The sequence below is a fragment of the Engystomops pustulosus genome, chromosome 9 (genome assembly GCF_040894005.1).
Source record: "Engystomops pustulosus chromosome 9, aEngPut4.maternal, whole genome shotgun sequence".
Lineage (NCBI taxonomy): Eukaryota > Metazoa > Chordata > Amphibia > Anura > Leptodactylidae > Engystomops > Engystomops pustulosus.
In genome coordinates, this window is record NC_092419.1 from 32678740 (window position 1) to 32693104 (window position 14365).

The window sequence follows — 14365 nt, forward strand, 5'->3', positions numbered from 1 at the left end:
ATCTGCAGAACATGTTGGTGACCAAAATTACTTAATATAATTATTTTGTGGAAATTGCGAATCTGACCAAAACACTCCCTGGATGGCGCCAGCACAGACATGGAGATCCGCAAATCAGTTATACTGTAATCTCATCCATAAAGACACTACTGGCCCTTTAAAGAACACTTTAAAAGTAGCTTAAATAAATATTCAGAAAGTTTACATTTTATGACATTTTATATTCAGTATTAAATAGAGGGGGCGCTATATCAAGATCAGGTAGATATCAATGGACAGGACCACTATAGCCCAGCTCCACCGTTACCAAACCTCCGGATCCTATAGCGAGCGGTGTATACGTACCTATATCAACCCGTTGGTTTTTTTAACATATTTGGCCATATTAAATAAACGGTTTGATATTTTCGTTAAATAACCTATGCCAAATTAATAGTACAAAATTCTCTACAGAAGAGGATTTGCCAAATCCGGTTGGCCAAAACTTATTTGATACTATCTCAAGGAAATGGAGAGAAAAAAAAATCCATCTTAACGCAGTGCAAAGATAGTACAACGTCCGTCTTCAAGGTGCGGAGAGAGGAGATTCCCGAGATGGTGAACAACTGTTGTCCTCTGGTGGAAACACTGTAAGAGTACAAGCTCTGATCCCTCCAAGGGATTCCGGTAGATCAAACACTTTGTGCCATTCGTCTTTTTCAGGGTCATATTTTTGGACGATTTCTACCATACACCTATTGTTCCAAGAGTATCCACCAACCACATAAATTTTATTTTCGAAAACCGCTACCCCAACGTCACTCTGTCCCCGGAGCATTGCGGCAATTGGAGTCCACAGGTCCAAAGACGGAGAGTAAAATTCACAACTCAGGACGTCGTCGTAGTCGCTCGTTCCTCTGAAATGGTTCCCGCCAATGACGTAAAGTTTGTCTCCGACCGTGCACATGCAGTGAAGACCTCGTACTGTAGTCATGGGAGCCTTCTGGGTCCATTTGTCCGTGTCTGGATCAAAACACATCAGTTCTTTCTGGAAGGTGTCATGTGTAATTCCACCTGCCAAAAATATTAAAAATAAATCATACAGTATTAGTGCTGGTCATGGAAAGGGGGTCACATTCTTACAACATGGAGCATGCATTTTGGAAGTTGTTGATCACAGCTTTTGGATACTCATTCACTGGAGATGGCCAAGTGCTGTGCTCAACGATATCCGACTCTGCCATATCATTGAATGGATTTGCCAGAATCTTACGCCGACACAATTTGTGAGAAAGGGCATCCTGTTCTTGTGATCGGTGAGGTCCCAGGAGTACCAAGTGCATCAACCGTCTCATTAACATACGGATTTAAACAGGAATTTCTCCGAAAAGGCAGAATGGATAGAAATACACATAGAATACATGCATAAAACTTAAAAAAAAAAAAAAAAAAACACAACAACCTTGTTACGTGGAACAATTGCTCTCCACATAATTACATGCACCAGTATTTAATGTGCACTTAGCAACGCATTCCTTCCATCCTCCAGTGAAGCTCAATCGAGTGTGTGACTGCAGCGTAACAGTAACAATCTCTCATTGTGAGGAGTCTACTCCGGGCTCGATTCTACCCAGTTTACACTTATTTTATTACAGATAATTAAAGCTTTCATGTCACAAATGTGCAGATAGCTTATAATGCTCAGAATTAGAATGGGGGGGGGGGTGAGATACTCAGAAAAAAAATGAGAAGGGGCAAATTATTAATGAAATGCATGCAACGAAAAAAAAAGCGAAGAGCTGAGACTCATACAAAGGCAAAGTTATCCTGCTTTCAGCAAGTGTCTCGCAGTATAAAGGAAGTCATTCACTGTGTCTGTTCTCCGGGGACTGAAAAATTAACATGAGAATATGTGGCGCGCACCAAATGCCAAAAGAGAAATCCTGTTCACGCGCCTCCAGGAAGGGAGCGCTGATCACAGGAAGGGCAGCCATCTCTCCGCGATGAGGCTGCAGCTGCGGTCTACTGACTCCTTCATTGTCAAGTGAATATTCTTCCTGGGATGAGCCACCAAGGAGCACTGGCACGGGCGTAGGAGAACATCCATCGCAGGACGTAAAGCGCCGCAGCGGATTGTTTCGTAGAAAAACGTATTTAATCTAAATTTATTACTTGTCGCTGAAGGGCTTTACCCAGAGGTTGTGCGTGAATAATAGACCTCAGTCAGAATAATAGGCATTGTTCCTGGTTGGATTTCCAGATTCATCTTAACGCCACGGCTGCCGTAACAACATATCCTGATGAATTTCCGCACAATGCCGCACTTTTTGCATTCTTCGATTGGGAAAAGGAAAAATTGGGCTATTAATAACAAACCTCCTGGTGGCTTTCACCGAGCGCTTGGTTCTCCATATCCTTAGGAGAAAAAAAATGATACAGGCAGAAAGCAGTCAGGGGGCGAGATTAACTTTCCAGAGAGCAACTCCTCCAATGTTTCTTTAATCTATTCCCTCCTGTGTATTCATTCCCTCGACGTAGACCAATGCTTTCCGGAAAACAAACACTGACGTTTGGAAAGGGGAGAAATTTGGTTTGACAGGATAATTCTGTCTGATTTCAAGGAAATCAAAAAAGTGATTTACTTGCGGTCAAAAAGCCAATTGTAATTAATATCAATCCCCCCCCCCCTTCATGGTAACACCTACATGCAGGCCAGGAGTCAATCCCCATGAAGAAAGAATTTTTCCAGAATGAAGGTAATCTGATGGAGTGGATAAATAAAAATCGGGAATCAAGTTGGCAGTAAAATGGGCCAGATACCTTAACTTCCAGCAGGACGTGCGTTTGCTGCTGGTTACAGTGTATTCTAAGCATGTGACACAAAACTGTTCTAGTTGCCCATAGCAACTCCCCCAATGCTCCCATCTTCCAGAATAAAACTATCTACATGTTCTGGATGCAATTTCTGATTTTTAGACTAGGTTTGACTTACAATATAACAAATGGTACTTCTGTAATGCTGGACATGAATATGGCGCCCTTGAAAAAGATCATTGCATTGGAACACGCGTGGACACCAGACAGAGTGGCTCATTATTGAGGTAGCCATTGCCCTTTTACATTTATACGTTACAGTTTGTGAACTAGTGTGAAGTCTTGGGGGCGACTATACATGTAGGGGTCATCACTTCTTGTAGCAACTCAACACTTGTTATTACTTGTGACTACATATCAGTGATTTTGGCACTGTCTGGGCAGTAGTAGTTTCTTCTTGTCTGGTATTTCCATTTTTTTTATACATTTTTATTATGCATTTACATCCCGTGGGTATTTATCGGTTTTATCGCAGGCTTTACTTGGTCTTTATGGGCCAGACCGGAAAGGAGGGAGCAATTGACCGCCCCTCTGGATCTAATAAGAGGCCGGGACCACTTTGTGGATCAGGTGGGTGATACGCTGGGAGGAGGTGGGATGGGTGGAACCATGAACCCAGAGTAAATTCTGCAATGCATCAGGGGAAGTCAGCTACTTCATCCACAAGATGCTCTGCTGTCCTAGAGGTGCTTTCACCACCACAAACTGAGCATCCTTCAGTAGGTGCCGCTCCATCAATCCCTGCCACAGAACCACACACTTCTGAATTACCTGAAATGTACATGAGCCCACCGAACACAGTCCCAGCATGGCCATAGTGCGGCTCGCTCATTTTGGCGACGTAGCTCCATTCATTTGTTCTGGGATTATAACATTCCACGGTAGCTGAAAGAGGAAAGGACATGAGGGACATCAGTACATATTTATTACACAGTGATATGTAGTCAGAACCTAGACAAATTCAGCTCGATCACATATAGTGTACAGTCAGGGGGCTGGGGCTGCCGATGCAGCTGTACGCTTCCTTTTTATTCTCCCCAGCACCAACTTTTGTACAGGCAGCCCCCGGGTTACATACAAGATAGGTTCTGGAGGTTTATTCGGTTGAATTTGTATGCAAGTTGGAACTGTATATTTTATAATTGTAACACCAGACAGAATCTTTTTGGTCTCTGTGACAATTGGATTTTAAAAATGTCCAGGATAACATTAAAGCTTCATTACAGACGCCTTTAATAACTGTCACAGCTGTTTATTGTAGCCCAATGCTAAAGTAGAGTAAATTACCAACATCCAGAGGTCTGTTTGTAACTAGGGGTTGTCTGTAAGTCAGGTGTTCTTAAGTAGGGGACCGCCTGTAATGACCGACAACCCTATGAGAAAGGAGTTATTGGAAGAAAAGGAAACAAAATCCCAAACCCAAAAATCCTAAAAGCAGTTTCTTTTTTATGTCCGACACTTCCGGTTCTATAGAGATCAGTTCCAGAGTAAGTAACAAGTAAATATGCGCCCATAATGTAAAAAAAAGATTTTACCATTTGATCTCCCTAGATCCGTTGTGAGGTAACAGCAAAGGGATCACAATGATGTCGCCATATTAGTAGAAGACAGAAAGCGATGCCAGGTAAATGTAGTGACATCACAGTCCAGGAAACAACACACACACACACACAGCAATGACATGACAGTCCAATAAACAATACACACACGATGCAATGACATCACAGTGCAGGAAACAATACACACACGACACACGCAGTGATGACGTTAGAGTCCACAAAAAGGTTAGTACAGAGTTTATTATATTTTATGTGCTGGGCAGGCAGGCTATATACTGGGGACAGGGGTTTTCAAGGGACCTCGGCTTATACTTGAGTATATATGGGATATAAGGGATTAAAGGGGGCTCTATACTAAAAGGTTAGCGGCAATGTCTACCCCTATGACCACCTTCCAGGAGTCATCCTCAGATCCCAATGATGGGTAACAACTATATTATACATTGAAAAAGGTAACACAGGATCACACTCCATTGACAACAGGCACAAGGAAAGGGTCTCCTACTCTCCTACTCTCCCCCATAGACGTCAGCAGCTCATGATCTCACCAAGGTTCCTTCGGCCATGTGGCTGCACAGATCTCGTAACCAAAGATTTTTCCCAGCTTATATATTTTTACAACAAATCCAAGTCCAGCAAATCGTATATGAATCCTTTACTCAGGCAGAATCTTATATCACAAGAGATTATCTTCTTTCTTTTACTTAGACACCAACTCGTGAACAAAAACGAGGACGAGGCCTTCTCCGCAGTGTCTGGGTAAGCGTGTGACATCTCAAGTGACAACGCAATAAAGAAATCCCCCAGAAAGAAAGAGACTTCACGTGCTATAAAGAAGCTCCTCATTTTATGAGCTTGATTTAGGAGACTGCAAACAAATCTGTCTGTTCTCTATACTGACCTGTGTCCCTTAGTTTTATTATCCTGCGTGCGAGGCTCTGGAGAGTCTAAGAGTCCCGAAGAAAATATTCCACGTAAAAAGAGAACTAGTCAAAAGTAGTCGTAAGATTTTCCTACGTGTAACCTAATGGACACTCAATATACATTGTAACTGGCGGTAGGATCAGAGGGGAAACCTGTGACAATAAAGAATACAAGATGCTGGTCCCTTGTATGGTTTTCATAAAGGGTCAACTAAAGCAATCCAGGGTCTTTCTCATTCGGTAGAGAACTTCCATATTTAGGCTAAATACAGAACTATGTTGAAATCTTTCTAGTCTGGGTAGAATTTAGCCAGTCTTGACGACAAAGAAGGGCAGATAGGGGACAAATACTGAACTAGACAGACCCCTAGCGTAGATGACAGCAAGTGAGCCCAAGCCCCAAATAGATCTGTATTGCTAGAGTTGTGACTTCTGGGAGTTTAGGTCCGAACATACAGCCAATGACCATGCCATGTACCAGCGGCACACATTACTGGTTACACACAATACATGTAGGTCATCTCATGACTGCACATGCTACTCACAAAAAAGGTTTGTTTTGGTTGTATTTAGTGAGTGAAAACACCTAAAATGCCCCCTAACATGTGAACCTAGAGTGCCCTTTTCTAATCTTTTGAATGCTTATGTACAAAACCACAATATTTATATATATTTTTTAAACAACTTAAAAACAGGCAGTTAAAATGGACCGTATGGTGGCCCCACCCCCCATTAGTTCAGATTCTGCTGTTAGGCCGGCAGACTGATGTTCTTGCATTAGATTTCTATACAATGCAGAAACTCCCATCCATTGCACCATGCGCAGTCCGTGGGGTGGTGCCGCCATTCATCCAGTTTACACAGGCTACACGAGTTTGCGTGCTTGAGCCCTAAAAAAAGAGCTTATTACCAAAATTAGAGCCATCAATCCCAATAAATTTCCTTATTCAATCAGAATTGATATTTAAAACAGTCCTCCTCATCATGCTGTCCACATATTGCAAGACCAAAGTGACACCTAACAATTCATCACCTGAAAGTGGCCGCTGAGGTCACAGAAAGGCAGAGAGAAGTGGACATCAGGTCATTGAGGCTCTGTACACCAGAACCTCAATGACCTGAGGGCCGCCCCTTCAAGAAGAGTAGGATATTGCCTTGGCAACTTGTGAAAAGCACGAGATGTCATTGTCAGCCTTTTGTTTCAATAAATTGTCTGAGATGAGAAAATCACCATTACATGCTTCTACTTAACCATCAGTAGGGCTAGACTTGTTTCATCTCACCCAACCCATAGTCTCTGCAACCTTGAACCAAGCAAAAGGCCGCATATCCTCTATAATTAATGAAAAATGTGGAAAGCAAGCACAATCCCCATCTCTAGTCATAGATTGGACCTCACCAGCACATCAGGAACAAGTCAGGAGTGGTTTATGGGACCCAAGGATCTAACATTTCACCAGCAGCCATCCTGGTCATCTCCGATGGTCAACAATATTAAATATTTTAGGAGAACTCCATGTACCTATGAATAGTAAAAGGAACCCTTGGGTGCGCAAAAAACGACAAACTATAATACATTTGCCAAGAAATTGTTCCTTAAATCAATTCAGTACAGGACGCTGCTTTGCTGGAATAAAGAAAACGGCTTTGGAAGGGATGGCTGGAGGGGAATAGAGAACGAAGCAATGTGCACATCGCAACACTAAGGCCCATAAATCAATCGGCAGGTGCACACAATGCAGTACACCCTTCGCCAGATACTGCTGACCGCTCAGGTGCCTGCCAAATGCACAAAGCTGGAGACAAGTCATCAGAAGGACAATTTTACTTTATGTTACATCATTTGGGATAAAAGGCCAATATACAATTTCTAGCTGTAAAATTTCATTTTATGCATCGATCCATCGGATAACCTGCAAATCCGACCTCTGTGCTGCTGGAGCATGCTGAATATGAAGGGTAGATGACCAAGAAATGTCAACCACAACTATCATGAATCTCTATGGCGTGGTTAGCCTGGGCTATTGCATCAGAAGTTGGGTCAGGATTGATCGCTGTAATATTTTTCCACACCGCACTTCCATAGAAATAGGGGCCTGAAGCTACAAGCACTTGACGGTTTCCAACTGGGTGCTTTCTGTTTTCTTCACAGATACATTCATTTCAATGGACCCATATACATGGCCACATTTTTCACTGTGCAACTTCAAAACCCTGGCACCTAGAAACAATTCTGGTGTCATTAAACAGGAGAATCTCCTCTTCAATATAAGGTATATTGTGTACAGATGCAAAAAGAACCAGAGATACCCCCACCTTAAAGTTGTCCTAAAAAAATATTTGATTTTTATGTACAACATTCTATTTCAGATTGTAACTAAGAGTGGATATCTCCGATTCTGTTAAAGGAAACCTACCATTTAGAATGGTAGGGGTAAGCTGTAAGTACCGAGCTTAGTTTCGTTAGTGTTATAAACCGCAGTATCGCGGTTTTAACACTTTTTAAACTTTAGAGCAGGAGAGGCTCCGGCGCTGCGCGCGACCGTGCGCACGCAGCGCCGAAGCCTGTTCTGGTCTAGAGTTTAAAAAGTGTTAAAACCGCGATACCGCGGTTTATAACACTAACGAAAGTAAGTACCGGCACCAGCTCACCCTGAGCTGGTGCTCGGTATTTACAGCTTACCCCTGCCATTCTAAATGGTAGGTTTCCTTTAAGCATCCATACACAATCCTCTTTGAGGGGAGAATCTCCTGTTATGACACCTAAGTGCCAGGGTTCAGGAGATATAGGCGTTTGAAGTGCGTCTCCTCCTGCCTGTCAGCTGAAAGCAGAATAAAGAAGCAGCTGCAGGGAAGACTTTCACTTTGCAGAAGTACGTGCACCCTCAGCAACTGTAGCTGAACCTGGTAAAGGGTGATTGAATAATGCTGTCCATATTTATAACTCTTTTTGCTAAAAGTCAAAAAAACAAAAACAAAACACCCAGCAGGGTCTTTTGCTCCCGCTGGTTGCGGCTCGTAGTAGCTTAAGGGAGCAAGACATATGTATGCCACATGGGTGTAGTTGGAAGTTTTAGTTGTCATTAGGATTTAAAAAAAGAGAAGAAAAAACACAGTAGTCTGACAAATGGCTTCACCCAACCAATAACCATGAGTGGAAAAACGTTTTCTGTAAAAGAAAAGCCAAAATTCTGCAGGGGTATGTAAACTTTTGAGCAGAGCTGTAACACATACAGTAAAATATGTTCTTATTACACAATCTGAACTACCCCTTATGTACATGTTACTGCCGTATACCCAGAGCCACATAGAATGTGATATAGTGCTGTCAGTGCCCCCTATGGCCCTATATTATGGCGACAATACATAACACAGTAACAGGTTAATCAGCTCATCACTATATTATTTCAAGGACAACAAACAAGTAAAAGGTTTCCCCATGAAAGTTGATGGTCAATAAGTGATGGTCAGTGCAATGTTCCAGAGTCTGGGCAAGGACTCTAAGCAGACGCTCCATGATCCCATTGTGTTACGAGATGCTGTGTGCTGACAATGTGCTTAGATTATCAGGGTACAGGTTTATCTACACTTATTTAGCTTCTTAACATTCACTAGTATCAGACATAGAAAAAGAGAGGAGACAGATCAGAGATGCATGAGATGGATATAAAGACACACAATAACACACTGCCAGCTCTGCTTCATCTCAACTATAACACACACAGAGTGCCTGACCATAGTCACAAGATTTATGGTTGTATCCCGCAAACGAAATTGTATACACCAGGACTGATAGAGACAGGTTGTAATTCTAGGGAGATACTCCAGGTAAAAACTCTAAAATAAAAAAAACTGCATTCAGTTAGGTGACCAGTTTATGAAGCATATGTCACCTATAAAATAAACTGCACCAAGAGCAGCGAAAAATACTCAATGCAGTTGTAGCTACTTTGTGCTTTTCATATTCTTTATGGCAGGTTGTTCCTGCAACGTCTTACCATACACTACCACAAAGCAGATCCAAAAAAATAAAAAAAATAAATTAAAAAAAAAAAAAAATCAGTGACTTCATCAGCTTATACAAAGCCTAAAAATCTACAGGAGACTATGCCACTACTTTGGAAGCGATGGTAAAAAATGTTTCTACACAATCTATACTAGATTTATGTAGGAACCTCGATGATGTACATACATGACCGAAGTACAAGAAGGTCGTATGAATGATCAATGTGTAAAGAACAGCTAATATCGAAGCCATGTCATATCTACAGAAGAACACTGGAGCAGTAGAGTGCCCTGGCTGTATATATAAGAATAGAATCTATACATTATGGGAACCTGGCCTAGCAGTTGTGCATCTAAACAACGTGAGACCTGGGGTCAGGTCATGTCATATAGTAGATGAAAACATTGCATACGTTACAAGTCTCTGCTATTAGACTGTATTTTTCCTTTGAGTGGGGCAGAGGAATAACACAGCATTAAGAATTCCTCAGGAGACTGTCAGGAGCTAATAGGCCCCATCACGGTCAGTATTGATCCATCATATGACTGACAGGACACAGTGCTCCGGCTTCCATCACAAATGTGCAGATGTCAACGGAGCCGTAGAGAAAGGAAATAAATTAAAGACAGAAAAAAGAAAACAAACATAATCTCACCAAGTTCACCGGCTGCGTTTCGACCTCCGACTGCATATAGATGACCTTTGAGGGCACTTAGGTGGAAAAAGGTCCGCTTTTCATTTAGAGATGCCACTTGCATCCACTTATTGTATCGGGGGTCGTATCTGAAAACAGTGTCCACAGCGGTTTTCCCCTTGGTGTCGTAGTTGCTTTGGCCACCGACAACGTAGAGAAAATTTCCAATGACGGCAATTCCATGTTGGTATCGGGGAGCATCCATTGGAGCCAGAGATTTCCACTCATGGGCCTTTTCGTCGTACATCCGAAGTTCTTTGCTGACCACCAGCTGTTGTCTTAAAACTCCCCCCAATGTCACCAAATGAGTGTTGTCCGAGCGAATGGCAGTTCTTTCCGACTGCATAACCGGCTGCATATACGGCATCATTTGGTAATTGCTAGCTTCCAAAAGTAAATTTACGCACGTGTTGTCAGTTCTCATGAAGTCCACTGTCTGGACGTGGTTTATAAGGTCTTGCGGTGTCATAAGAGGGAATCGAATGTTCTTCATCAGTTTTGCAGCATATTCCATGCGGGAGTCTTCGTAACGTAGCCAGCGACACGCGGCCTTGAACAGTTCAAGTTCGGAGCACTGCTTAAGGCTATTACTAGAGAGTACAAAGGCGAGACGATCAAACGGGAGCTTCACAAACTCCCCCGTGGTTAATAAGGGGGGGAAATTTTTCAGGATAAAGTTATTGACATATTTATCGACTTCGCTGAGATTGTAAGTGTTCGCAATGCGGCCAACCTCAACGCAGTTCTCCAGAGTTACCTACAGAGACACCAGAGACAGGGTTAGACAATAAGAAAAACATAAAACTTTTTAGATCTGGTCACCACTACATCTGCTTTTTGTCCTCTGTGTATTACCGGACACACCAGCAGTTTTTGGCCTATAGCCATGTTGAGAGAGGCGCTTGTGTCCCCCAGTGATACACCGGTCACATCGGCCAGTCCTGTACATTGTATTGCAAATCATTGTGACTTTAATGCTAATAAGTATTGCTATTAAATAATGGCAGATTCCAAATTGGAAAAGAAGATATAAAATACATTGAGGCCGGAATCGCACTTAATTTTTGTGCAGGTTTCACAAAAAAAAAAGTCTTCATGAAAAACGGTTAAGATGCAGTTTTTAATGAGTATTGAAAGCATGTAATCTGATGGCCACATATTGTAGAGAAATTTACTGTGACTTCCAACATAAGATTATTATTTCTGGCCATTCTACCATTGACCGGAAAACCCTTGGTTCAATCCAGATTCTAATGAAGCACTTTGGAGTGTCCTCAGCACCTGGAGCACTGTTATTCTTGCCCAAATCACTTCCTCTTCCTTCTAGTTTAACTTCCATGTATCTGGCAAGAAAAATCTGCAGCTTATTCTTGGCTGATTCATACCACTCCCAAATAACAGTGCTCCAGATGCGGAGGACGAGTCAGGTACACCAACTGCCTCATTTGCATTTGGATTGAAATGGGGAATTCTCAAATTGCATACTGAACAGAAATAAAGGTATTTTGGAAATCACAGAGCATTTCTATGTGTCATGCAGCCAAGGAGATGTGGTACATTCCCTTTAAACATTTCATGTTGATTTCAGGGCTTGAGCAGTATTCTGATATTTTGTTTCCCTCTTTATTGACCACCTATTCTTAAGGCCGTGATTAATACCAGATTAGTGAGGATCTGACAAGATGCACCGTGAAGCTCAGTTGGAGCACAGATTCTACATGCCAGACAAGTGACATCACTTCCATCCGTCAGTTTGCAGTGCACTGATCTGATATTGATCAACTAGAGTCAGGATAGGTCATCAATAAAATATAAATCCTGGAATGCCCCCTTTAAGCATAAGCATTCATGACCAGTTGTGCAAAGATGAGCGACTGGGTAATCAACTAGAGGAAAAAAAAAAAAATACATCTCAACCTTTCGTGAATAGAAAAAGATTAACAAGATTATAAAGTTAAGATAATTAATGAGGGAAAAACATTTCACATTATTCAGGCTTAATTATCCCATGTCCTGTTGCCAAGTTGCATGTAATTTGTATTTAACCATTTACAGGTTGCCCCCTGGAGAAAGCCATGGGCTATATTGGGTGTACAGAGAGACTTAGGCAGCTCCAATGTAGAAAGTCATCATTACAGCGGCAGGAGGAAGAGAAGTAAAACATACACTGATCTGATCATTATATACATATAAATCAGGAAAAACCTTCATTCAAAAAAATTCCACAATAATTCTTTGACCAATAATTAATTTTTATTTTTGAGTGCATAGTGCACAGGGATGACCTATCAGAGTAAGTCATCGATGTATGATCTATGTGGTGGCACATCAGGAAATCGGGAGAATGACACTTGTTTTTATTGAGTCACAGTGTCAGACCAGAGTGGTGCGGCCTGGTAATGCAGCATGGCCCCCCCCCCCCTTACTACCAGGAATAGTAACATACAACGCATAAACCTTGATGTATCATTCTATTGATCCGTATGGTTTCAGTCTGTCAAGCACACAGATTGTTTGGGGTACAAGATTTTCAATATGGAGGCCCCAAGAAGCAAAGATTAAAGTGGAGGGGATTTTGTCATTTTCGGTAAGAAAGAGGATACAGGCGGTCCCCTACTTAAGAACACTAGACTTACATACGACCCCTAGTTACAAACGGACCTCTGGATATTGGTAATTTATTGTACTTTAGTCCTAGGTTACAATAATCAGCTATAACAGTTATCACAGGTGTCTGTAATGAAGCTTTAGTGTTAATATTGATTCTTATGACAACCCAACATTTTTAAAATCCAATTGTCACAGAGACCAAAAAAGTTCTGGCTGGGATTATGATAAAATATACGGTTCGACTTACAAACAAACTCAACTTAAGAACAAACCTACAGACCCTATCTTGTATGTAACCTGGGGACTGCCTGTATACGGTATAAAGGAAAGGGGTCATTAGGATATCAAAACAAGTGCAGGATCCAGGAACTGGCTGCCCAAACTACACACTCTGGTGCCCTGCAGTTCGATCTTGTTAGGTTGTATTCTCCAAAGGAAGCCACACACATCAGACGTGCACAACTGACTTGCATGACCAACCTCATTTTATTCTTTGGGGGAAAAAAAAAATCTTATGGCTATACTGCATTTCATGCAAAATTCAGACAAAGTGCAGCCAGAACTATATAGTTGATTGAACCCTTATACCTTTTAAAAACTCATGTATAAAGCTTCAACCAGAACCGTATAGCAGAGGCTTGTATCCTTATACAGGCAGTATAGGGTCTGTAGGTTTGTTCTTAAGTTGAGTTTGTATGCAAGTCGGAACTGTATATTTTATCATTGTAATCCCAGCCAGAACTTTTTTTGCTCTCTGTGACAATTGGATTTTAAAAATGTTGGGTTGTCATAAGAATCAATATTAACACTAAAGCTTGATTAACTGTTTCAGCTGTTTATTGTAGCCTGGGACTAAAGTACAATAAATTACCAATATCCAGAGGTCTGTTTGTAACTATGGGTCTTATGCAAGTCGAGTGTTCTTCAGTAGGGGACCGCCTGTACATTGTTAAAAGCTCATGCATAAAGGTGCCATCAGAATCGTATAGTGGAGGCTTGTATCCTTATACATAGTAAAAACTCATGTACAGTTGACTAAGCCAAGTGTGCGTGTGTGCAAAGAGTTACTTTGGAATAGCTGTCAAAATTAATAGATTTTCAACAGATGTAAAGAGCCTTACCCCAGATATAAGAAATACTTTACAGAAGTCCAGCACAGGCAGTATCTGTAAAAAGCTTGCGGCTTCCAGTGTGTCTTGCAGATTATCCATATTCAGAGAAAGTTTTGCAGTGTAAATGAAATCAATAATTTTCTTTAATCCAATTTTGTTCACGCCGTGTAATTTAATGCACATTAAATCTTGTTCCTTCATTCCACCTAAACGAGAAAAAAAAAAAATCGTTTTAATTATCCTGAAGATGTACACGAGTTAAATAAAACCTGGTTACACTAAAAGCCCTTGTTGGCAGCAGACACTTCAGTGTGCGGAAGGTGTAAAACTTAATTCCACTTTTAATTATTCGGGGATTAAAATGTTACATGGAAAGTTCTACCACTGAAATTTCATTTACCCATCACAGGTGAAGTAAGACTTACACAGACAATGGACATGACAACACAGCATACAATATTACATTAGGCACAACAGGTGCACATTTGGCAAGTCCCTTTATATAAATTTTGCGTCACACTGATCAATGCCATGTGTCTAATAGCAAACGTATAAAAACACTTAAAAAAAAAACAGATGTTTCCACTCTTAGTATTTAGAAGTTTAAA

The 14365-nt window shown here is 41.4% G+C and overlaps 1 protein-coding gene across 4 annotated transcripts in view; it reads right to left on the reverse strand.

The window, feature by feature from the left end:
* Positions 1-206: 206 nt before the first annotated feature.
* The window catches only part of KLHL13 (kelch like family member 13), a 42366-nt gene continuing 28207 nt past the window's right edge, over positions 207-14365 (reverse strand). For all 4 annotated transcript variants that reach the window (XM_072125118.1, XM_072125117.1, XM_072125115.1 and 1 more), the window contains 4 exons: positions 13767-13963; positions 9997-10792; positions 3625-3738; positions 207-1053 (listed from right to left, as the gene is read on the reverse strand). In XM_072125118.1, the coding sequence (XP_071981219.1) occupies positions 566-1053; positions 3625-3738; positions 9997-10792; positions 13767-13963 (1595 nt within the window). In that variant the 3' untranslated portion in view covers positions 207-565. The remainder of the gene's footprint in view (positions 1054-3624; positions 3739-9996; positions 10793-13766; positions 13964-14365) is intronic.